The sequence below is a fragment of the Protopterus annectens genome, chromosome 2.part0 (assembly GCF_019279795.1).
Source record: "Protopterus annectens isolate FY-2018-M chromosome 2.part0, PAN1.0, whole genome shotgun sequence".
NCBI classification, from domain to species: Eukaryota; Metazoa; Chordata; order Ceratodontiformes; family Protopteridae; genus Protopterus; species Protopterus annectens.
The window spans coordinates 441435781-441460233 of record NC_056728.1 but is presented as its reverse complement, the minus strand read 5'-3'; the positions used below and the strand labels follow the sequence as shown (position 1 = coordinate 441460233).

At 38.6% G+C, this 24453-nt stretch overlaps 1 protein-coding gene across 1 annotated transcript in view; it reads left to right on the top strand.

Annotated features, from left to right (window-relative positions):
- Positions 1 to 9723: 9723 nt before the first annotated feature.
- The window catches only part of LOC122793121 (guanine nucleotide-binding protein G(q) subunit alpha), a 2223046-nt gene continuing 2208316 nt past the window's right edge, over positions 9724 to 24453 (top strand). Inside the window, exon 1 of the mRNA XM_044060871.1 lies at positions 9724 to 10753. Coding sequence (XP_043916806.1) covers positions 10618 to 10753 — 136 coding nt within the window. The 5' untranslated portion in view covers positions 9724 to 10617. The remainder of the gene's footprint in view (positions 10754 to 24453) is intronic.

Sequence of the window (24453 nt, the reverse complement as noted above, 5' to 3'; positions counted from 1 at the left end):
CAGAAGTAAATCATTACCTTTTGTAAACTGTATAGTCTGTCTCTCCAGCTAATCGGTCATAACAAAATTTGTGTTGCTGTTGTGTTTGTGCAAGGGGCTCTTTGCCAACCCTTGAGCTCTCTAAAACTAATACTGAAATTAAGGACATATGCCATTATAGCCTCTTTGTCAGAAATACATTCATCATCCCACTCATCATGATTAAAGTATAATTTCACCCTTATCATGTCACCACAGAATAGTTCAAATGGTGAAAAGTATGTCTCCGGTTACTTCACTGCATGCAAAAAAGCAAATAGTACTGTTAATTCCTGTTGAAACTGGTGTGCAGATTTTCTCAGAATGGTATGACCTACACAACTAAACCTCTTCAAAAACATTTGTTTGCAGATGGTAGGGGTAGTTTGTAACGCCTTTATCTTACAGCACTTTCACAAATGCATCTGAAGAACAGATATAAAGGTTGCACTTCATCTGTCTATATTTGCTGAGGACAAAAAAGCTGTTCTCTGAGAAATTTTTATTTATTTTATTTATTTATTTCTAATGTATTTGCCATTTTTTTCATCTGAAATTATTTCAAAGCCACTTCTACACAAAAACTAGTAGCATAGTCTACCACTATCAGTACAAATCTCTTACATGTAGTGCTTTGAATTCTAAGCCTACTCACACTATCTATATCTAATATTGGGAATGGCTTTTCAGTAGCAAGCAATGACATCAAAACAGCATTGGCTTTGTCTCTTGCCTTATTAAGTTTTGACACTGATGATGCACTTTTCAGGATGCATATTCTGCAGTAACTGGCCAATAGAAATATTGCACAAGTATTGCTTCTGTGCGCTTCATGATAACTAAATGATATGGGCTGTACACATATGCCAATCAGCAAACCTTTAGGACTACAGCTATAATATTATTTCTCTCTCTTGCTCTCTTTAGAGAGTCCATTCTTGGTTCAATAATCTCTTTCCTTAGTATCTGAGCCCACTCTGCCTTTTCAAAATATGAGACTCTTTGGCTGTCTCCCTCAAGCTCTGTAATAAAGGATCTTAGAACTGTGCCTATCTCACCTCTCTATGATCCTCTCCAACTGCTACTCCAAAGTATGTCTAGTCTCTTTTAGCAGTTGTAGATCAGATTCAGGCTTACTTCTACTGTGTCTCTCATTCTGTAAGGTAACTCCTTTTAAATGTAGTACCTTTTCACAGGCAAAGTTCAGATTCAGACTTGCTGCTACTTCTTAAGTCTTCCTCTAAGGCAGTCCCTTCCAAAGGAAATTCAAAAGCTTATGAGAATTGTGGTTCAGGTTTATGCTTGTCAGTACTACCTGGCTGTTTCCTGCAAGTAGCTGCATTACCAGGATCTGTTGCAGATTTGAGCTCTGTCTGTATTTCCCCCTGCTATGTGCTCTACACAATTGTCTGTATGCCTAGCTACATGCAATTGCATGTGATTATCAAAATCATTTCCTATTAAATCATATGCAATAATATTATCCAGCAATGACACCTGATTTTTTTCCATGTTTCCCTTCTCAGACCAAATGAATGGTGGTCAATAGTACAATAAGATATCCCTCCTATGGCAGTAATTGCAGTAGATTGCACATGTAAGTAATGCTCTATTCTAATAACAGCACATGTCAAATAGCTGTCCAATGCAGTATCCCAAGTAGCAACACTTTCTTTAACAACCTCTGGATAGGATATAGGTCTCTTGTGGTAATCTGATATAGCTCCAATCTAAATTCAGCCAGTCTCTATGGCTGTATCATCTCTGTTAGCTCCATCATTATGTTTCTTTCCTCACCCTGTCTCTGTGGATATTTGGACCATTCATTCTCACTTAGTTAAGATGGAATCATTTAACCCTAAGACCTTGGCATGTACTGCTACAAGTGGTTTAATTTGCTTGTAGAAACTGTTATGATGTTTCAGGTTGTCTCCATAGGTTCCTTTATGCTCATATTCAGTGTGAGGTACCCCTTTCTTGTACAGCTGTTACCTAATCACTGGGCATATGTCACCTTTCCCATGCATTTCTTCAGCCATGGTACTTTCCCAGTCTGTCAGACAGACTGTCATACTATCTGGCACAGTAGAATGATTACTTCCTTGTCATAAGATCTAGCAGTAATTCCAATGTACATATTTGATATCCAATCACCAACTTATTTAAATGCTTTGTTCTACAATAAAACAATTCCACTCTCCTCCGCCTTTCTTCTATGTTCTCTAAACACTTTTTCTTCAAGATTCAGATTTGAGCTTAAAATATTTGAAACAATATTTCTTCACTGCAGTCAAAACAATCAGTCAGAAATCATACCTATTGTATGCATATTTTTATCCATAAACACAGGAGTTAAAAACTCATTTGTTGCCACTGGACATTTTGGTGTTGACTGGACATATGCATGCAAAGTCTCAAATAAAGCAGTCAATGTCATGCACTTATACAAACCGAGGAAGCAATTAAGTATTGACTTTGGAATTCTGGTCTGAATTTTCACCCCTACAACTTGTTGACTCTGACAAAAGCTAGCCATCATAAGAGAAAATGCCAGAAAGTATGATTGTCCAGGAAATACTTTTAATATACGATTAGCACTTTGGTCTGATTTACCATGATTTTGCTGGACAATCACTTTCTGGCATTTTATCTTATGTTTGATTTTATGGCAGGTGGAAGAACTTTTGGTTAAAAGCTGACTCTCTCCATTCACCCCTTCTAATCATGTATCCATGATAAATGGTAACCATCTGCTTTTCATTCTGATACTGTATTTCCCTTCTATCTGTCTTCTTCTCCCTTTCCCTGGTCTCATGCTGGCACTTCATTTCTTTCTCTGTAGCCTCAGTCACTGTCAGCTCTCTTTCAAGTGCACCTGCTTTGAGACAACTCATCTCTAGACTCAGCTCTAGTTTCTTAGCCGAAACTGTATTTTGACATGATCTGGGATATACAGAGTGGCCATTTTGCTACATGTTGCACAACCATAGCCACTGCCAACCTGCTACTGTTCCATTGCATACCCACCCTGTGCTCCCTTAACAACAGTAAGTGAAACATGGCCAATATATTATTGTATACATGCATGCATACATACATACACTCACATTATCACACACACACACACACACACACACACACACACACACACACACACACAGTGTCAAATGATACCATTGGAGCTGCAGACCTTCTTCTCTGAATTTATGGTATCTTGCTGCAACCAAATGGAACACGCTAGTTCACAGAGAAAACAATTACTGTCAGCATCTATAATAACATCTATAATACATTCATACACAACCGGTCTTTAAAATTTAGAATGCACCTGGCAATAATACACCAGGAAGAATGATTACCTGTATATAGTAGTAAATAAAACACCAGTCACAAGCTTTTGAAGTTAAATAAAAATATTTACTTGGAATAAAATTAAGTGTTGTCTTTTGGAAGATAAATATGCAACATATACAGTGAATGCTCAGTTAACCGGCAAACATGTCTTTACCTAGTTCTGTGATTAGTACAAAACTGTCAGTCATCCTGAAAAGATTAAAGTAAAAGCTGAATAGCATGGAAACCAGGCTAAAAGGATATATATATTCAGAATAACAAATTTGTGTGTTAAAAAAATAAAAAGCAGAAGACTTTCAAGTCAGTACAGCATTACAGAACTGATTGTGTGGGCTGGGCTTCCAGTCCCAATTTGCTTCCGTCAGTTAATGTTTATAAAAGAAAGAAGAAAATAACACAAGCAATAAGGTGAATTGCAAGCACATAAACTAAAATACTTTTTAGTTGCAATGCATGGCAAAATTACATTACAGCAGCAGATTACTGTTAACTTTTGTTTATATAAGTAATTTTCCTTCATCCTGGTTGGCTTAGAGGTAGTTTAACTGGTTACATGTAAACAAAGTCATGGGTACTTTTCCGTGCATTGCTTGATGTATTTTAGTTTCTCTCTTTCTTTTAATCCATATTATTCAGGCTCAGGAGTGACTTTTGATTGGTTGCAGTGTTTCCTGACACCTTCATGCATGATACTCCACTTTACCAACTTCAGTTTAGCTGTTTTCTCAGTGGGACAATAATGTTCCTGCCTGAGCAATTCCTGTCAGCTTTGACAAGACACATGGGCAACATCCTGGTTCTTCAGTACCTTAAACAAAAACCAGAAAAGAAAAATAAGGAAAGAAAGAAAGAAAGAAAAAGGCATGCAAAATGGTTATATAATTCATTACATGGAGAATTATACACCTCACCAGACAGATTTAGATTGGAATTTGGTCATGATACACATTTACTTAAGTGTCTATCCTATTTTGTGATATTATCCAGGATTGTGCCTTATGTGGTTATTATCCAATTATCCTTGGGCAAAAAATAAAGAGTAGAAAGAAGTATCCAGTTAACAGCTAACTCTGTCACTGGCTATAAGAGAACATTTCCTTACTCAATGATTACCGAAGGTGTGTTGTTCTTGTTGTATCTTTCGGCTTTTCCCGGTTAGGGGTCACTACAGCGGAACTCCGGTCCGCTAATGATTGGCAGTAGATTTTTACGTACTGAGTTGCCAGCCCTGACGCACAACCTTCAACGAAGGTACACCCATTCACGCATGTCTCCACACAGAAGACGCTTTAGCTGAGAATCGAACAGGACAACGTTTTACTGTGAGGCGACAACGCTACCACAGCACCACCACCGCAGTTAATGATTACCCAAGGTGTAAACTATTTAATTGTCTACTAATCATTTGCAGTAGTACATTTAGTGTAAGGTTTTCCATGTTTATTAGTGTGGAATTACTATAATTTTCTTCAGTTAGCATGAGTGAGCATCGTTACATTTAATTTTTCCATTTAGCATTATAGGCACAAACTACACTTTCAGTGTAGACTGCCACACTATGCTTATATTTGCTGCTAATAACATTGAGTATCCAGGGCTTATTAGTAGTTTTTTTTTTTTTTTTGAGTAGTTCTTACATTTCTGTTCTACCCATCTAAAACACCCTGGTTAATATGCATCAAACAGTGGTGTGTTTGTATTTTATAAACCAATATTTTGTTAGGAAGGATTTTTGTTATTAAAAAGCCTCACCCCAGTATTGAATTTAAACCATTGCTGGATGTATAGCACACTGGCCTTCCATGGACAGAGACTGTGTCTATTATTTTTTTTATAATCGAAGGCTGTCTCTTTGTGAGCAGCATATATTGGGTTGGGACAGAACAAGAGTTAAAAAGTAAGGGTTGCAGGGAAGTGTTGTGTCCAGGATGAAGGCTGTGGTTCTCAAGCTGAAATATGGGACTGAATAACTATGTGTTGAGACTCAGAGATGAAGATTCTGTCTATCATGCATCTGCAGTTCCTGGCATGTATGTCTGCAAATGACCTTTGCCTCTCTTGCTTTCTGCCTGTTCTGCAGAGTGAGTGTGTGTGTGGTTTGATAAAGCTTTCTCCTCAAAAGAAAGACATACTCATTAGAGATACAAGCTTAGTCTTGGAAATAAAATGTAATGCATTTTAGTTTTACTTAATTTTTTGAGGAGAGACTAGCATTTGATATCCAAGAAAATACTAATGTGGAGTTTTTCTTGATGGCAGAAGCATTCATGCAGCATAAGCCATTGCTTAAAAATACAGGATGTTTTTAGTTTCCGTACATGTGTAGGTTGTCTAAGGAAAATGTTAATGTAGAGTTTGTCCTGATAACAGAGACATTGTTTGATGATTTTGTGGTGTAAGAGCCCTGTGAGAATGTTACTGACCACGGTGACAGAGAAAGAGGGAGGTAGGAGTGTGTGTGTGTGTGTGTGTGTGGGGGGTTCATACTGTTCAGTTATCCAGATTTTTGCCTCATATTTTCGGTTTCTTTCTCATAAAATTGTGTTTTTCTGGTAAATCATTGAGGACTGAACTCAGAAAAGAATGGCAGACATTTGAGCTTTAGACTTCATATCTTTCAGAAAATGCATACTATTGCAAAACATGTTGTTCTATCCACTTTCTAAGGCGGTAGGGGGATGAATGTGCTGGACTCATACCTCTCAATTGTAAAGATTTTCACAGAATGTCCAGATTTTTGCATTATATTTTTGGTCTGTTCCTCAAAGATTCAGTTTGACAAATCACTGGGATGAGCTAAGGATTAAAGTTACTAAATAAATGACATGCATTTGAATTTTTTTCAGACTTGATATCCTTCAGAAAATATATTCTAACACAAATCCTGTTATTTTAGCAACTTTCTAAATGTGTCCCTAGTTTGGGGTGTGTGTGTGTGTGTGTGTGTGTGTGTGTGTGTGTGTGTGTGTGTGTGTGTGTGTGTGTGTGTGTATAAAAGGGAGGTAGCATACCCCTCAGCTGTCCAGGTTTTTGCAGAATGTCCAGATTTTTGCCCCATATTCCTCCTAAAAAGGATTGAAGTTGCTAAATATTTTTAGACATCATATCCTTTAGAAAAATGCATACCAACACATCCTGTTATTCTAGCAATTTTATAAACTCATGAAAGCAATATTTATATTCTGCCCCTGTTTCTTTCAAGCTTTGTCCAGATTTCTTGCACTAAGAAGTTGAGGTGTGTGTGTGTGTGTGTGTGTGTGTGTGTGTGTGTGTGTGTGTGTGTGTGTGTGAGAGAGAGAAACATACCAGTTTACCATTTATTTTAATATAACATAGGCAATCTATTATTCAAGGGCAACAGCCAACAGGCACTGAATTTGTAAATGAAACACTGAAATATAAAGTAGTTTTTTATCAACATCTTCATTGGTTTCAGATCTCTTTAATGTGGAATTATTCAGATGACTTTTACTTCTGCAGAGATTCTGCATATTGAATGATATTGGTGGATTGTATGACAGAAGTTTGAGTGGCCCTTTATGGTTGAAATGTTCTGAATTGGGCAGGTTGACATTGTTGGTTCATATGATTTGTTTCATTGCTTAAAGGAAAAATGTTCAGAACTATAAATTTAAAACACACTCTAACGAGTGGTGCTGTATTATACAAGGGATATAATTCAATTATTATATAGTATAATTAATACAGTCAGGAAGGTGAATCAAAGAACTTTTGCATGGTTCTAAAAATGTGTGCAAGGAGCCTATGATTTGAAAACAGCCCAAAGGTAAACTTACCCTGCCACTGGCCAGATGCATTTTCTTTGAATGTAGGTTTCAATGCTGTTTCACTAAATGTGGGTTTCAAAGGTAGAGAAGTTTTAATGCTAAGTCTGGTTTCATTGTAAGACTATTGCTTTGTTTAGGTTTAGTAAATGTCTATCAGTGTTTGTGCTATAAAATTTGAAATAAAAGTTGTAAATGAAATCCAAATATCTGTAATCATTGTAGAAGTAAAGCATAAAACAGTATGCACACTGAGAGATTTGAATAGTGTCTATGACAAATGGGGAGAAATAGTAAAGTAATGGGACACTGGAATGGCTGTGTGGGTGGGGTGGGGGTGGGGGCTGCATGGGCAGAGGGGGTGGGGCTGCATGGGTGGAGGAGGTGGGGCTACATGGGCGGGGCTCTGGGTTTGCACCCCCCCCCTGCAAAAAATCCTGCAGGCTCCCTTGGCTGTAGATGATTGCCAATGTTGAAGTGACATCCTGACCCAAAGTCCAAAACTGGGAAAAATGAGGTGTGGACGGGTGGTTGTGAACAAACATGTACTTGTCACATTTTCTGACTCTTTAAATATTAGAATCAGGCCACTGTGGTGCAGCGGTTAGTGTTGTCGCCTCACATCAAGAGGTTCTCCGGTTCGATCTTTGGCTGAGGTGCCTTCTGTGCGGAGTCTGCATGTCCTCCCTGTGGTTGCGTGGGTTTCCTCCTGGTGCTCCGGTTTCCTCCCACATCCCAAAGACATGCTGTAGGTGGATTGGACACTCTAAATTGGCCCTAGGCATGAGTGTGTGCCTTCCGTGGAAGGTTGGGCGCCGGGCTGGCAACTCGACACCGTAAAAACTCTACTGCCAATCATGAGAGAACAGGTGATCTGCTGTGGCGACCCCTAACAGGGAAAAAGCCGAAAGAAGAAGATATCTTTAATGAGTAGTTATGATATTAGAAAAATTGAAATATTTATTTTCAAGAAAATACTTCTGCTGTTATTTTAGATGTTACAGCAAAAAAAATCACATTTTTCCATAGCAGACCATTTCCATGTTTGAGATGCTGTTGTCTCTCATTCCCTTTATTTATTTTTAATGTTTGTTTAGCACATTTGTATACTGATCACAGTTTAACAATTTCAAGCACAGCCTGGGTGAGTAAAACATAAAAGAAATGGAAAATAGTTTTAACTGGGACAATCTAACTGGCACTGTCTAGTTTAACTGACTTCCCCAGCAGAAAAGAACCAAGATTGTAAGAAAACACAGCAAGTACATTAAATGTGGTTAATATGAAATAACATACAATAAAAGAATTAAAACTTGCAATAAAGTTTTCATGCAGAATGCTTCAGAGCTATTACATCATGCATTATATTGTTTAAAGTGAAGTTACTAAGTCTCTTGGCCTAAAATTTATTTTATTTTATTTATTTTACATTTGTTGACCGGGATAGTCCGTCTGGATTACATGTCCATTTTCAGCGGAGGCCCGGGGAGAAAAGCTCCTCAGTGACAGTAATTAATACATAAAGATCATACAAAGAAAAAAATAGAAAAAAAAACATAATTTCACTCATGCAACAGAAGAGATACAGTAAGGTGTTAATTATACTAAAAAATAACCATTAGAGTGTAAAAGTATTATACAATAAAGAGTATACAAAAGATTTAACACAGATTCCAGTGTACTAATTCTCCTATTGAGCACTTAACTTCTTTAGTTAAGAGGAGATGGAAGAAAAGTAAATAAGGGGGATACATATGGGAGAAGATCTAAAATGTTACAGGAAAGTCTAATGATATAATGCTACTGCCATTTGTAGACAGGTCAAAATGTCTAATAGAAAAAGACAAACTGTAGTCCTTCCAAAACATCAATTTTGAAACAACCATCATGCATCACTTTCATTTCTCTTTACAGTAACAAATACGAAAGCTAACAGAAACGTATACATACAGTGCTGTCGTGACGTCTGGATTAGCAATACACTGCATTTAATAAAACCAGCTGTGCACTTAAAAATGTAATGTAAAATGGCATAAAAGTCAAAATACAACAACTCCTTTGCTTCTGGACCTATGAGCCATACTCTAAGGAAATCGTACAGACGGGTAATTTTTCCCGGGACGAATCCTTGGAAATGTCACGAAACATATCAAACTAGATTGGAGCTAAAACCTTAATTTACACGGACCAAAATAGGGGGCAGAGTCTACTTAAAAATAGACAAGATGAAATGGGTTATTACAACATGCAGAAAGTTATCAAAAATGTTGCAATCTATTTTAAGTATCCAAGTTGTCTAAAGAGAATGATCTACATCAACGGCCACACACACTAAAAATGCGGCTTGAATATCAGGAGGTCACGCGACTTGCACAGGGTCAAAATACCATCCTTTTTGCATTCTGTCACCCGTCAGTTTATGACAAAAAAAAAAACATTAGTGGTTATTTTTGTATCATATGAGCACATCATTAATGAAGACTCGCAGTGGAACGTCACGAACTACTAATCCAATTTTAGGGTTGGAACTTTGTTACACTGTTATTTGGTGTATTTTCTATGTGCTGAGTTTGTTTCGTTTTCTCCTCCCAGATTTACAACGTCACGTTATCCAAGAGTTGGTAGTGTATAACAAAATTACATGTATGGGCTGAAGGAAAAGGGAAAAGAGCACTGGCTTATACAGTATTTCATTCGGAAAGGGGAGTCATACACATTCTACAGCCATCCTATGACAGTTTTGTTACTTGTGGTGTTTTTATAAGCAAGTGCCTTGGATTTTGATGATTTTTCTTGCCCAGGATTTTCCAGTTTGGTATAACTGTATTCCTATGTAGTGGATTGAAGACAAGGTCCGCCATATTCTGCCTTACCACGCCCGGGGAGATAAGCCATTGAAAAGAGGCTGGATTTTGTTTTCACTTTTTTTCTTTGTAGTGTGCGGTAAAATATAGAGGGGCAACGCTTCCGCAGAAACTGGGGTGAGCAGATGAAGAAACACCACACTGCAGGGTAACTAAGAAAGACTGCAGAGAGGCAGGCGTTCCCGAAGGTAGTACGGCAGTGTCTGGAGAGATTTCTGTGTAGATTGAAAAGGAATGCAGTATAGCCCGTCGGGAACTCTGACAAGATCTGTGTGTTTTGGGGGGATTACCGGCAACGTGTTGTGTTACTTGGTGGGAGCTGTCGGTAGTGTAATCTGACACTGGCGGAAGGGCTGGCTGCTGTTTGTGTCTTGGCGCCTGCTGCTGGGTTCATGTGCCCAAGCCCGTGTTGTTTGGTGCACTTGGTCGCTAAGGGCCGAGCTACTGAGAAGAAAAGCTAACTACATTCTCAAACACATAGCAGCATCCCTGCTGTCTCCAGTGCAGAGTGCCTGACACCATCTACATAGTAGCAGATTCTAGTGTTTTATTTTGGGGGGTGGGGGCTTGACTTGCACTTTTTTAACTTTGGAAGAATGACTCTGGAGTCCATCATGGCGTGCTGCCTAAGCGAGGAAGCGAAAGAAGCCAGACGGATCAACGACGAGATTGAGAGGCAGCTTCGCCGGGATAAGAGGGACGCACGCCGTGAGCTGAAGCTACTGCTGCTCGGTAAGATTACAGCTTTTTCTCTCTGTAGGGAGGGGGAGGACCCCCCGCCCAAGTCTGTTGGAAATCACTATCCGTATAATTCGTTAAATTTAGACATTTTTCTTGGAGCCAGAGAATTGACAGTGATATTCCCGTTTCCTGCTGTCTAGTTTATTCACTGACAGGGAATAACTGCATGGTGGCTTGCACTGAGTAGTCCCACGCGTGAAACTGTTGCTTGACCACTGGTGAATGCCGTGATGCTACTGCCAGTCTCTTCAGAGAAATCTGGCTGCTGTTGCAGAGTAGTGTAATATTAAATTGAAACAAATCCTATGCAAAAAAATGATTTGCATAGCTGCCCGTTATTTTAACATGTTTATAGTGAGAGCTGTTGTTGCATAGAACATGTTAGTGTCACTATCTTGCTGCATGCTTGCACAATCTTTAAAACCCTTGGTGTTGAATGCTACTTTGCAACAGGGGGTTGAAGAAGTCCATTTTTTTAATGAGACAGACTGAATAGCGTGTAATTCATTCGATTTCTTCCTGTGCATTGGCCATGCTTGTCTTGGACTGAAAATTTTGCTGATTTGTATCTTGCAGTGCTGGTGATTTCATCTTTTGTATTTATTCTGTATTCTAATTGCAAGACTCACCATTTGCTTTCATCAGTAACATGAGCCTGCGTGAATACCTGTTTGATTACTTCTATGAATGGACCATTCAGTCCGGTTGTAATGTACTCATTGAGTTCTTGTTGCAATAGATATATGGCTAGATTATTTGAAATGTTTGTTTACACCGTGTGGCCGGAATGTTGTACTGTCGTTATTAGGGTTGTGATGCAGGCTGTTTTTTTTTTTATTTTTTTTTTCCTTCGGGGGGGGGGGGGGGGGGGGACCTCGCAGTGCGTAATTATGACAATTATTAGGGACATACGCGCGAATAATAAAATCATTGTACTTTCATTTATCTTGTTAGCTCGCTGCAGTTTGTGAAAAAGGGGCAGTTTAATTCGTTTTCTTTGGTGTTTCAGTTTTAAAGCGGTATCTCTAAAATCCGTAAATAAAAGATATTTTAAACGTGCTTTTGGTTTCTTATCAAATAAGTGAGTGTTGGGTTACGTAAAGCTGCTATCAGGCCTAAGCATCAATGGCTGTGTCTGTCACTGTAGAAGATCTGCAGGCAGTGCTTTTTAAAAGTCATAGAACTTCAGTTTCTTGCAGGATGATGATTTAACTATGTCCTAGCAGTTATGGCTTTGTATCTGTATAATTGCAGTTATGGCCTTGTATCTCTAATATAATATCTTAATTTTGTCATTGTCATCCTGAGGATGTTTTGTTGTTAGCTGTCAGAAACCTGATTGCTGTTGGTGACGTTTAAATGGAAAACCATGCCATCCCTAGATTTGGAGTATGGTAATTGCATTAGAATTTTGTGTAAACTATGGTTTACAAAGACAGTACAGGGTGTCATGGATTGTTAAGCTGTTCGGAGTTCAAACACATGCTTGGTCTTGTTCAGTAATCTGCAAATAAATTTATTTGCATGTCATTACTCTGCGTTTCACTTTGTAATTTGGCATACGACCCATGTTAATATTCCTAGCACCACTTGCTCATACTTTTTGTTTCTGTTTTAACCTTTCCACTGCTATCTGCAGTAAAGTGTTAGTCTTTCAAATCAAGAGGAAGCTTTGAACTGCCAGTGACTGTGGTTTTGGAATAATGTAATTGGTGGAGTGTTTGTTGTAGAGGAGAAAGTTGCATGTTTTTGAACTGTTTTGACTGCTCTTCCTTTTTAAAGGATGGTGTTTTGGCACTCTTCTTAGTGCTAGGGTGAGCAGCTGTTGCTCGATTTTAAAGGAGTTGCTGAAGTGCAACTATCGCAGGCATTATTATCCTTTTAAGATACTGGCCATGGTTTACTCTATGCTATAGATATAATGGGGTCTGTCCCTTATTAGCTGTCCGCCTTTTTAGATTTTTGGTACACGTTCATCTGTATTTCCATTGGCTGTTGGCAGTACAAACTTTAACCATGTACTTAAACGTAGTGGCATAATATTTATATAGTGTACTCTTTTTATCGCTGTCTTTTGGCTGAAAAGGGTCGGTTTGGATCAGTCCACTGTTAGCAAATTAGAAATTAAAAGAAATTAACTTGCCCAGACTGTTTATAAATATCCATTGTGTAGTGACTGCAAATTAATGCTTGTCTGTTCAGATATTATAGTATTATAAGCAGCTCCTGAAATAATAATATTATTGGCCATTGGGGCCCCTTTGTGATGTGTGTTGTGGCACCACATGTGGTCAGGATTACTTTCTGTAAAATCTACACATGTACGTGTGTGTGCGTCTGTTTGTTAGTGTTGAGCATAACAAATCCTGTGGTAAGCTGAATAGCTTGCACTATAGTACAAGGTTGAGCATAAAAAGAAGTGCATCAGTTTTTGCTGGAATTTGAAATAAAGTTGCATTGATATACATCTGGAAAATGGTAGTACTCAAGAATTCTTTGACTGAATTAACAGACTGGTAGCTTTCTGGAGTGAGTTTTTGCTGTACAGCATCCAGGTAGTGTTTTGCTTCAACTTTTCTGTAAAATTTCTCTTAAGTATGTTAGATAACGGGTCCAGGGCATGCTTTGCAACTTCCATGATTTAGACATAGTGCTGAGATTTTTTACCCTCAGATTTAGCCTTGTTTCTCCTAGATTCACTGATCATCTTCTCAAAGATGTGCATATTAAAGGGGATGTATTTTGTTAAAAAAATATTTGTGTTGATTTATCTCGGTTATTATTAGGAGTAGTATCCTTAGATGATCTAGCCTAGATTGTAATAAAGTGCTCATTTAAGCCTTCTGCTATAATTTTGAAAGGGCAGTGCTATGATTTTGAATGCCCAGAGGTTGAAAGGCATGGTCCAGAGTTGCATTTTTGGGTTTGGTTTATATTGTATGTTTTGTACGGTTTCAAAATCAGCTGTTTCTATCATTCTGTAAGGAAAGTCAGTGAATACCCGCAATGGACTGTTAATTTCTTATTTACTGTAAAGGGGCTGGCCTATAACATGATGTCTATCTGCTCTGAAGATTATATTTTAATTGTTTTTCACACTTGCAGGTTGTGTGGTTATTTGGGCAAAATCAGTAGCCATTGGTACACATTTGTTTCACTGCATGTGACAGTATTGATACTGCATATCATTCTGCTATTGCATTTGCTGTGACCATTTCAGTGTTCCGAAACCTACAAAGTCTGTCTTGAAAATTCAGTTTCTTTACATGATAGAATAGGTAGCTTTATATGAGATGTTGGTATTTCATCACTTTGACTGCACAATTTTGGCACATTAATCCTTAGTAGTTATTGCCCAGAATGTGGGACCATAGACGGGAAATGATTTTCTGGCTGACTGCTTAGAAGATACACGAGTCCCCAGCCTGTCCTATGGCTGGAAGTTCATACACTCGCCACCTGTGTGTAGGCCTTTTAAACAAAATCAGATTTCTTAGTCTTAAGATAATTGAACATGAGGTAAGGATGGTGTTTTTTGAATGCTAAAAAAGTTGTTTGAATAACAAATTAGACAGCATTGAAGCATTCCCTTTTCTGGCGAGCATTGAAACCTGTGCTCTCACAGAAATCTAGTTTAGCGTCTTCGTTTTTATACAGACTATGTATATGTAACAGTTGTCATACTTGTAGGCCATACAGGAGGGATGGCAGAATCTTGTATGTCTGTAAAGTATATTTTAATACCAAGGTAAAGAATTTGCACAATTGGGGATATAATTTGCCATTGTTGCAATTGTTTGCAAGAAAAATGTCACTGTTTTGGGTTGCTGCCACACCTCATTTAATGCATGCAGGAATTTCCTGAGTAAATTGTAAAGTTCACCTTAGCAAGTAATACAGTATTACTAGGGGACTTAAGCTGCAGTAATTGACAGGACCAAGTGCTGTTTGAAGTATACATGTACACTAATGGTGACCCAGGTGGGTTCAAACCGAGCTGGTGGGTATAGAAGTACCAGATGATATACAGTATGATAGCAATCCGAACTCTGTAGGGAACATGCCTCACAACTATACAGATTTTCGGCCTTATTTTCTGGTCTGTTCCTCATAAAAATTGTTTTTTGTGTCACTAAATAATGACGTGAGTTCCTTCAGAAAAATACATTCCAACAGAAATCATGCTATTCTAGCAACTTTCTAAGTTTTTATAAGAGCAATATTTAAAATGTGTCCCTATTTTCTGGTCTTTGTCCCCCCATTATGAAAGGCTTTGTCCAAATTTCTTCTAAGAGGTTGAGAGGTGTAGTAGGGAAGCTGTGCTGCTACATAAGTTATCCCATCATTTTGGCAAAAAAAAAATATTAAGGTGGGTATATACTGGAAATGGGGCAAGTTATGGTGGGTCCTAATCATTAAAAGTGGGGGGGGGGGAGTTACTTTGGATCCATGCAATTTCTGACCTTGCAAAATGTGATTTTCGTGTCTAGCCACTCCCCAGGAGCTAGGTCAAAGTAGAGTACGAGGGGAGACCTGAATTCACTTCAGCAATCTCTCATTCCAGTCTTAGACTATGACTAGGAGGCTGATCCTTCCATTCCTCCTGCCCAATGACCTTAAATTCAGGGAGATTTTGACACTTTTTTTGCAAATACCAGATGACCTCAGGACACCATTTCCAAGTCTGAAAGTACCCTTTCAGAGGCCTTCAGGTCCCAAAATTGCCTTCTTTGATGGTCTCCACAGCCGATGAGGTAGGTTCACTTGGTCATGGAGAATGCTTGAAAGAACCCCAGTATGGTGGCTTCTGTTCCAAAGAGGCCAGATAGAATATTCCAGCTGTCTGAAGACTGCCCGGTTTGGTCCCAGAACCTGATTTTATCCAATTTTTTTTTTTTTTTTTAAGCCAAAAACAAACTGCTTCCAACTACAGGTCAACGCTAGTCATCCTTCCAACAAAGCTATGCAGTGGACTGGCTTTGAAATATATATTTTTTTACCCTCTTCATTTAAATTGAGTGCATTTAAGCTGTATAAGCATGTGTTTTTAGAGAAAGCTAACAGATGAGAGAGCTCAGGCTGCGGAAGTGTTGCTTGATTTGCAACCTGAAAAACACATTACAGTCCCCACATGTCAATCCTTGGTTCACTAGCTTACCAATCCATATACCTTGCTCATAGCACTGAATATGGTTCAGAAAGAGTGGCAGGTGCAGGACTTAGTTCATTGATATGCGACCGAAAATGCTAAAGCCATTTTTTTTGGAAAACCCCATTTGAAAGAAATTTACAGTTTGGATGCATGGTAAAATCTGTACTGCAAAAAAGAACAAGGGAGAACTCTCCTCTCCAAAGCCGGTATAAAATGTTTGGCTCCTCTGCATCAGTTTTCATGGAGTCAGCAGAGCCCAAATCAGCTTCAGTTTAATCACTTTTAGCAGTCTAAGTTTTTAGGCTCTGCTAAGAGTTGGAGGAAATAGATTCCACAATGGTTGTCCACCCAGAGGTGGCGGTGAAGGAAGTTTCAGCAGAACAACCAAGTGGTTTCATGGTCCTTCCTCCAAAGGTTTTTCCTGGCTGCTGTTCTCTAGAGACAGTCTCATGAGATTAAGTGGCTGACCATCACACATGATAATATGGCAAAGAGACATGATATTTGGTGGCTATTAAATCTCTATTTCATAACTCTACCCATGTTGCAGTACCTCTCCTTCTGAAATATCTTATCTAGTCAGAAGACAGCTGTAAGGCTAGAGGCACAAAAAGCCGTCCAGGAGGCTCTTCCAGACCAGAAAGGGCTAGGATTTTAGCTTTTACTAAGGATTGTTTTTAGACCTCAAGAAAACTAGGGATCTCAAGCCACCTCTTGATCTTAGTGACCTAAAAGTGAATACCCGAACAGCTCCTTTATATGGCAAAGTTCAGCCTGTCCTCTTTTATGTATGTCTAAAGGTGACTGGATGTGGTGTCTGGTTGTCCAGGATGTTTGCTTGCACATTTAAAGATTGTGAATGAGGTTCCTCTACTGCAGCTCAGGATACAGTCATTTTCAGTTCCAAACATTTTTATTTAGTCTCTCCACAGCCTTCAGGATGTTTACAAACTGCATATCTGCGATAGCGGTGGCTGTTTGGTATAGGACGCTAGGGTCTTTCCTTACCTGGGTGATTGTCACCTTTCATTTTCAACGATGGACAGCCTAATTGCCTAGCAGGAATGAATTCTCCACGTCTTCCTGTCCTTGGGAATAATAATAGTTCTTACAAAATCCCTACTGATGCCACCACAGTCAGTCATTTTCTCTGCTACACCCTGGACAGTTTGCCTTCTCGGATCATCCAGCCAGCTGTAATGCTGCTGACTCAGAATTATTGTGTTACAGCTACTGTTTGCTCAGAGTACTGGATTTAATGATTCTGATATTTATTGTAAGTCATGCCAGGTGTCATGCCAGGTGTCACATGAGGGAACAAGAGTGCTTCAGTGGATTCTCAGGTTGCAAGTAGGTCCAACTTTGAAATCAGTGGATGCTAAGATCAGTGTATCCAAGAAGTGCAAGATAAATTCTGATGCAAGAATCCAGTATCTCTTTAGGTAGACCTTTTCAAAACCCTGTTCTCTTGGCAGCTGTGACCAAGGATGTCTCTTCTCTAGGATGGGGAGTATTGTTTAGAGCAGACTGTTCATTTCAAAAGGACAGTCATCATGTAAGCATTGTAGAAATGAGGGACACCTTTGTCACCTTGCTGACATTTCAGAACTCCTTTCCCTCTAGTGATGTTGTTATCCAGTCTGACACATAGCAGTGGTTTGTTATGTAGACATGCAGAGAGTAGCTCACTCCTGTTTTGAGTTGATAGGCTGTGAGAAAATCTGAGTGGATCTTTGCTTCCAACTGCTTTCTTCTTCCCAATTACATCCGTGGACAAGCCAGCTCCTTAGTGGACTGGCTGCGCCATTGTCTTCTGAGTCCTCGTGAATGGCGTCTCAGTCAGTGGCACAAATCAATTTATTTTGTTTGGGGAAGCTATGCGGTAAACTTTGCTCTTCCCCATCTAGGCTTGAATGTTGCAATCCGTTCACCAGATAAGGAGTGCAAGGTAGTGAGCCACCCAGGAAAGTACATTTCTGTGTTTCTGCCTTGAGACATTAAATTATTTGACCCACATGGTGGGCTTTCAAAGAGATGTGTTTGTTAAAATACATTCTGGTGTCGGTCATTTGCCTGATGTACCTATTAAAACTGTCTTCTGTCTCACAATTAGTAACCGTTTCCATCATGTCAAATTTCATGGTGGTTACTGCTTCCATCTTGTGGAGGATGTGACAAAGGTTCATCCAGGGTTTTGGGATATGGCATTGCTGTTTACCGAGGCACAAAAATAAAAGTTTTAAACAGCATCAGACACCAAGGAAAAATATAGTCAAATAGTGTAATCCAATCATTGTATTTTCTCAATTTCAAATCAGAATGCTGTGTTTTAATCAGGCCTCTTTATACCCATTTTAATCTTTTTTTTTTTTATGACATTCTGTAGAAACATTGTAGCAATGCATAAGTTGCAGTCACTAAACCATGCAAGCATGAAACATATTGTGCAAATATAAGCCAACACTTTACTTGACAATATATTTGATAAAAATATAACAATTTTAAATTCATCATTTCATATCTATTTCTTTAGTAACGGTTACAATCTATTAACACTTAATTCACACCTGTAGGTTTGACACTATATTTAAAAATCCAAAGTTGCTGTTTAACTTGAAGCAACTGTAGGTATGTCTTTATCTTTTAATTATTAAGGTATTCAAACTTTGAATCATTCATTTCCTTTTATGTTATTGCTAAAAATGTTTACTTCTGTTAAAAAAAAAATAAATGTGTACTAAAGTCAGTCTGAACAGCCATTTCTAATGTCTCATGTGTTTCATTGTCTGATGGTCTTTAAAATCTTTAGAATTGATATAACTTGTACCCGTTGAGCATCTTTGCTATCCATTGTGCTTTGCAGTGTGTTGATCCTTGCTGAGTGATTAGAGAATTTGTGCAGTAGAATTATTTGGAGTTATTTATTTCCTCCATTTGCTGCTTTTGTTAAATTTTTGTTTTCTCTTTGAGTTTGCATCTCTTGGGCCTGGGAGGCCAAATTTGAGGTACGCTTGAGCTCCCAGGCCAAGGACAACCCCAAAGCATTCTTTAGCTATGTCCACAGCCACCAAGACAATACACAATTGTGTGCAGAGCTCATTGTAAATGGAGCCACCTATACTGAGCCAGAATATATAGCAAACCTCCTGGCTGATAAATTCAGCTCCAACTTTACTCCCCCCCCCCCCCCAACCTTCCCTCGGGGAATATCAGTATAACTCCCCATACTATCACTAGGGGACAGGTCCTTGATGCTCTCTAAGACCAAGAACACTGCATCAATGGGCCCAGACAATATCCCAGGATGCCTTCTAAATAGCATGAAACATGACCAATCTGGGCCTCTGGAATTACTATTTAACTATAGCCTCCAAACAGGCTTCATGCCTCATGAATGGAGAAAGGCAACAGTCATCCCTCTGCACAAAGGCGGGCCATCTACAGACCTTGGAAACTACAGACCCATAAGTCTCACTAGTCTTGCATGTAAAGCCATGGAAAGAATTATCATGGAAATGATCAATAGAGATATAGTAAACCTCCAGACACTGGACCCAACCCAGTTTGGTTTCGTAAAGAGCAGATCATACCTACTCAACCTGGTGGACTTTGAGAAGGTCACCAAAGCAATGGATGAGGGCAAAATCATTCACACTGCCTACCTTGACCTGGCCAAGGCATTTGACACAATACCCCACTCGGCCATTGTTGATAAACTCAAGCCCGTATGTCACCCGGTGGATAGCCAACTTGCTCACAGGACCCATGAGGGTAGAATTGGGGCGTCCACCTCTACAAAGAGGCCAGTCACAAGTGGAGTCCCTCAGGGATCAGTTCTTGGACCACTCTTTTTTGAATTTACTTCTCAGAGGTCTAGGTCAATGTCAGTGGTCTCTGGCTGACTAAATTTGCAAATGATTAGAAATTAGGAGCGGTCATTGAATGTCACACAAACAACTGGTGTCAGAGTCATGGACTACAACTAAATGTCAAGAAATGCATAATAGTATCCTTTTGGGAAGTCCTCCATCCCTGGTAACTGTCATATTGACAACACGCCCCCTTAGAATTGACCCAGCCATCAGGGACTTAGGGTCACACACACAGTAATCTAGCCTTTGGTCATCACTTATCTACAGTGGTGAGGAAATCATTTTATGTTGCACAACTTATAAATAAAGGTATGGCATCCAAGTCCAAGGAAGTCATTGTTCCACTATATTCGACATTCATCAGACCTGTCCTTGACTACAATGCCCCCTTTGATATGTACCTAACCAGGCATATCCAACAACTTCAACATTCACAGAGATGCCTCACTAAAAGATTACAAGACATAAGTAATACATCCTATGCAGACCGCCTCAAGGCCCTATCCCTGTATTCTGTCTCCTACAGGCTTTTGAGAGGAGATCTATGCCTGGCGTACAGGGCATTGCCAGACCCCACTCTGGACCTCCTGCATATCCACAAACAAGTACCAGAATTACCTGTTCTAAAGACTTAAACCTTGCCTGTGATATCAATAGGACCTGCTGGAGAGAGGGGTATGTATATTAAACAAAAAAAAAAGTATAACCAACATCACGATGTAGAAGTAGTAGGCTTTATTAAAGGCTAGTAATACTTTCGCTAATGTGCTGCTTCAGGCAAAACAGTAATCGACCATCATTAAACCACTTAAATAACGATTCATGATCACATGATTTGAACGATTTCAAAATATAAAAGATATATATATATATATATATATATATATATATATATATATATATATACCTAAAAACTATAATCATTTCATAAAAATTCTTTCATTAAATTAAAATGCACATAAAAATGAAAATAAACATAAAAGTAAACATCAGTAACTGATCCTACGCATACTTTTAAGTTTTCAATATTGCACAATGTCGATGAGAGAATTAGAGGTGGAGAATTGGATAACCACATAGAGCATCTAGAAAGTAAATGGATTTTTAGATTTAAAGCTAATATATATCCAGGCATTAATGATAACTTTTACGTTAAAAAACCTACACTTAAAAAATTACAAGCTAAGATTAAGTAGGTGTTCATGCTATTTAATTTAACTGTGATGTTTATTTTCATTTTTGTGTGCATTTCAATTTAATGAAAGTAGAATTTTTATGAAGTGATTTTAGTGTTTAAGTATATATCTTTTTAATTGTGAAATTGTTAAATCATGTGATCATGAATCTTTAAGTGGTTTAATGATTGTTGATTACTGTAGCGAAAGTATTAGTAGCCTTTATTAAAGTTTGCTTTTTCTACACAGTGGTGCCGGTTATACTTTTATTTTTTGTTTACTGGGCTGCTTAAGTATTCGTCTTTTCCTTCGTTGGCGGCAGGAGCACTTGCAGCAGCTTCTGAATAAAGAAAACCCCACAGTAGCTGTACTGCCCCAGACACAACCTACAGTTGGAGAAGAGGAGGAGCCCACGCTAAAAGTAAGAATAGCACTAAGGAAAATGAAGTCAGGGAAACTACCTGGCTCAGATGAGGTCACAACAGATGTGATAAGGATATTGGGTGAGATAGGGGAGAAATGGCTGCTGAGGGTATGGAGAGAAAGGCGTATCCCAGATGACTGGCAAATCAACATACTTGTACTAGTGTACAAGGACAAAGGGAACATCTACAACTGTGTGCAGTGGAGAGGTATCAAAACTCCTGTCAAATTGCATGTAAGCTCTGGAGAAGGGTGGTTGATAAATGGATACGAAGAGAGAGAGGATGCAGCACAACTGACCCAATTGTTTGCAGTGAGATGGTTGAGAAGAAGCCAGAGATGAGGAAATAGTCCAAATATGCATTCCTAGAGTTATAGAAAGCATATGACAAGATCCCAAGAAAGGTGATTGAGCAGTGGTTCGAAGTCTTAGAAACATAAGTATAATAAGTGCAAGCTGTGTGCAAGGACCCAGTGACCCAATTACGAACAGTGTTCAGTCTTACAGAGGGGTTCCCAGTAGGAGTGGGTGTGCATCGGGGTTCAGCTGTGAGCCCACTGCTGTTCATACTGGTGGTGGACTACATTAGCAAACAGGTTGGTTGGAAGGGACAGATCAACAAAGTTGCTGTATGCAGACAATGTGGCATTACAGGGAGCCTCTCTTCAGCAAAGGATAGAGGAATGGAATGCAAAATTTAAGGCACATGGGATGAAACCGAGCACACACAAAGACTGTGGTAATGACAGCAAATTGGGGAAATCCGAAGGATAAATTGATCCTTGACTGTTTACCTGCTGCAGCTTGCAAAAAGTTTGTGATCCTGTGTGACTGGACATAGTACTTGAATTATAGAATTCCTTTTCCCAATCTGTGGCAAGTATTGTTTCCAAGTTCAGATAGGCCTCGATCTTATTGCAGACATTTTCATTTAAGGCATATTATTTTCACTTCACTGGTTAGATGTTGTATCACAGGTGTCCAGACAAACTGCATATACTTGTATTAGACATTTTCCACTAATCCTCCAACAATGCCACAATTGACCTTCATTTAGCCACTATCTGGTGCTGAAAAATACTGACTTTGAATTGGACCATAGTTTATCAGACTCTGTTACATGTCTGGAAAGAATTTGGACATCACTTTAAATAGTACTACAGAATGCCCCACAAAATGCTGCATATGTTAGACTGTATGCATTTACACACACGCTTGTGTGAGTCTGTATCTGTTTATACGTAACTTTTCTGCGTATATGTTTATATCTGTATATTTATAGTAAAGATATCCATATCTATAGATTGTGTCTTGTATGTATGTGTGTGTATGTATATGTGTGTGTCTTGTATGTATGTGTGTGTATGTATATGTGTGTATATGTATGTATATATATATATATATATATATATACACACACACACACACACACATATATATATATATATATATATATATATATATATATATATATATATATATAATACATACACACCTATAAACATACATGTTTGTAAACTGGTCTACTTTGAAACATCTTAAACCCATAACATCGAATTTCATAACATCTAACACTACAAATCATGTAGGAGGGGATGTTATTTTCATGTGATTTGTACTGTTAGATGTTATGAAATTCAATGTTATGGGTTTTAGATGTTCTGGTCTCAGTGTTTTGAAATTAGATGTTATGGGTTTTAGATGTTTTGAAGGCAACCCCTGTAAACATATATGTATAAAGATGTGCATATCTAAGTGTATGTATAAAAAAACAAATGTATATATTTATATATTTTTATATATTTATATTTATGGTTTCACTTCATAAGCTCGAATTACTGAAATCTTGAATTTTAGTAACCCGAGACTATAAAGAGGAACTTCCACAAGCGCAAAAGCCTACAAACACGAATATTGAAATCTTGAAAGTGAAAGGAGTTGAAAATTGTAGAGTTCAATTGCAGCACTAACAAGCAATGCAGGCTGAAATACTTTTGTGCCAGGAACTGTTGGTGCTGTGTATAAAACAAGTATGTCCCAGAAAAGCAAACCTATCCTACTATTAAATGGGTACGTTATGCAGAGGGAAAGAGTGTTAAAAGAGAAAACATACTGGAATTGCAAATTAAAATGTTTTGACAGATGTACGGGAAGAGCAGTATCTCTAAGTGTACCAGATAGGGAAAGGCTGCTAAAATCCGTTAAACATACACATTCTGGAGATCCGAGTGAGGTGGAATGTTATAGGATGTGTGCAGAGCTAAAGCTAAAGACACAGGTTTCCCGGGATACACCCTGCTTCATAGTTGATGATGTTTTAGCTTCGTCTGCTTGTGTAACACCTAGCTTACCTGCTTGGAAAGCACTGTTACAGCAAGTTGGAAGGGTCTGGCGGAGAGAATGTAAGTCAGTTACTGAGCAGTTAGTTACACTGCTAGACATAAACATGAATGATTTCCCCACAAAGTCCGATGTGTTTGTCAGCAAAGTTATGAATGATGTATCAACTGAGACAACTGTTGTAGTTTTCACAATCGGTCAGAATTTACTAGATCTCAGTACTGCAACCATTTGGTTAGTTGATGGTACATTATTTTGTAAGGGAATCATTTGCCGTCGGCTCTATAGCATACATGGTTTGTTAAAGTATGGTGGCTGTCATAAGTGTGTCACTCCTGTATTGTTTAATGAGCAGAAAGTCATTGAAGTCCTATAACTTCATGTGGAATTGTGTGTTACAATTGCTTGACGAACATGATTTCGAGATAAATGTCAAGTATATTCTGAGTGACTTTGAGGTAGCTGCCAAACGTAGCGTTGCTTAACATTTACATGGTGTCAGCTAAAGGTTGCCTTTTCCATTTTGCTCCAAACATTTGGAGAAAGGTGCAAGAGTTAGGTTTAGCCCATTTGTATAGTACTAATATGGGTTTCCAGTTGCATTGTAAATGTCTGGTTGGTTTAGCATTTTTGCCGGAGGGTGATGTTTTAAGTACATTTCATGAGCTGAAGCAGGTGTTTCCCATTGAAGGGAAGGAGTTATTGACATACTTTCCCCGATTGGTATC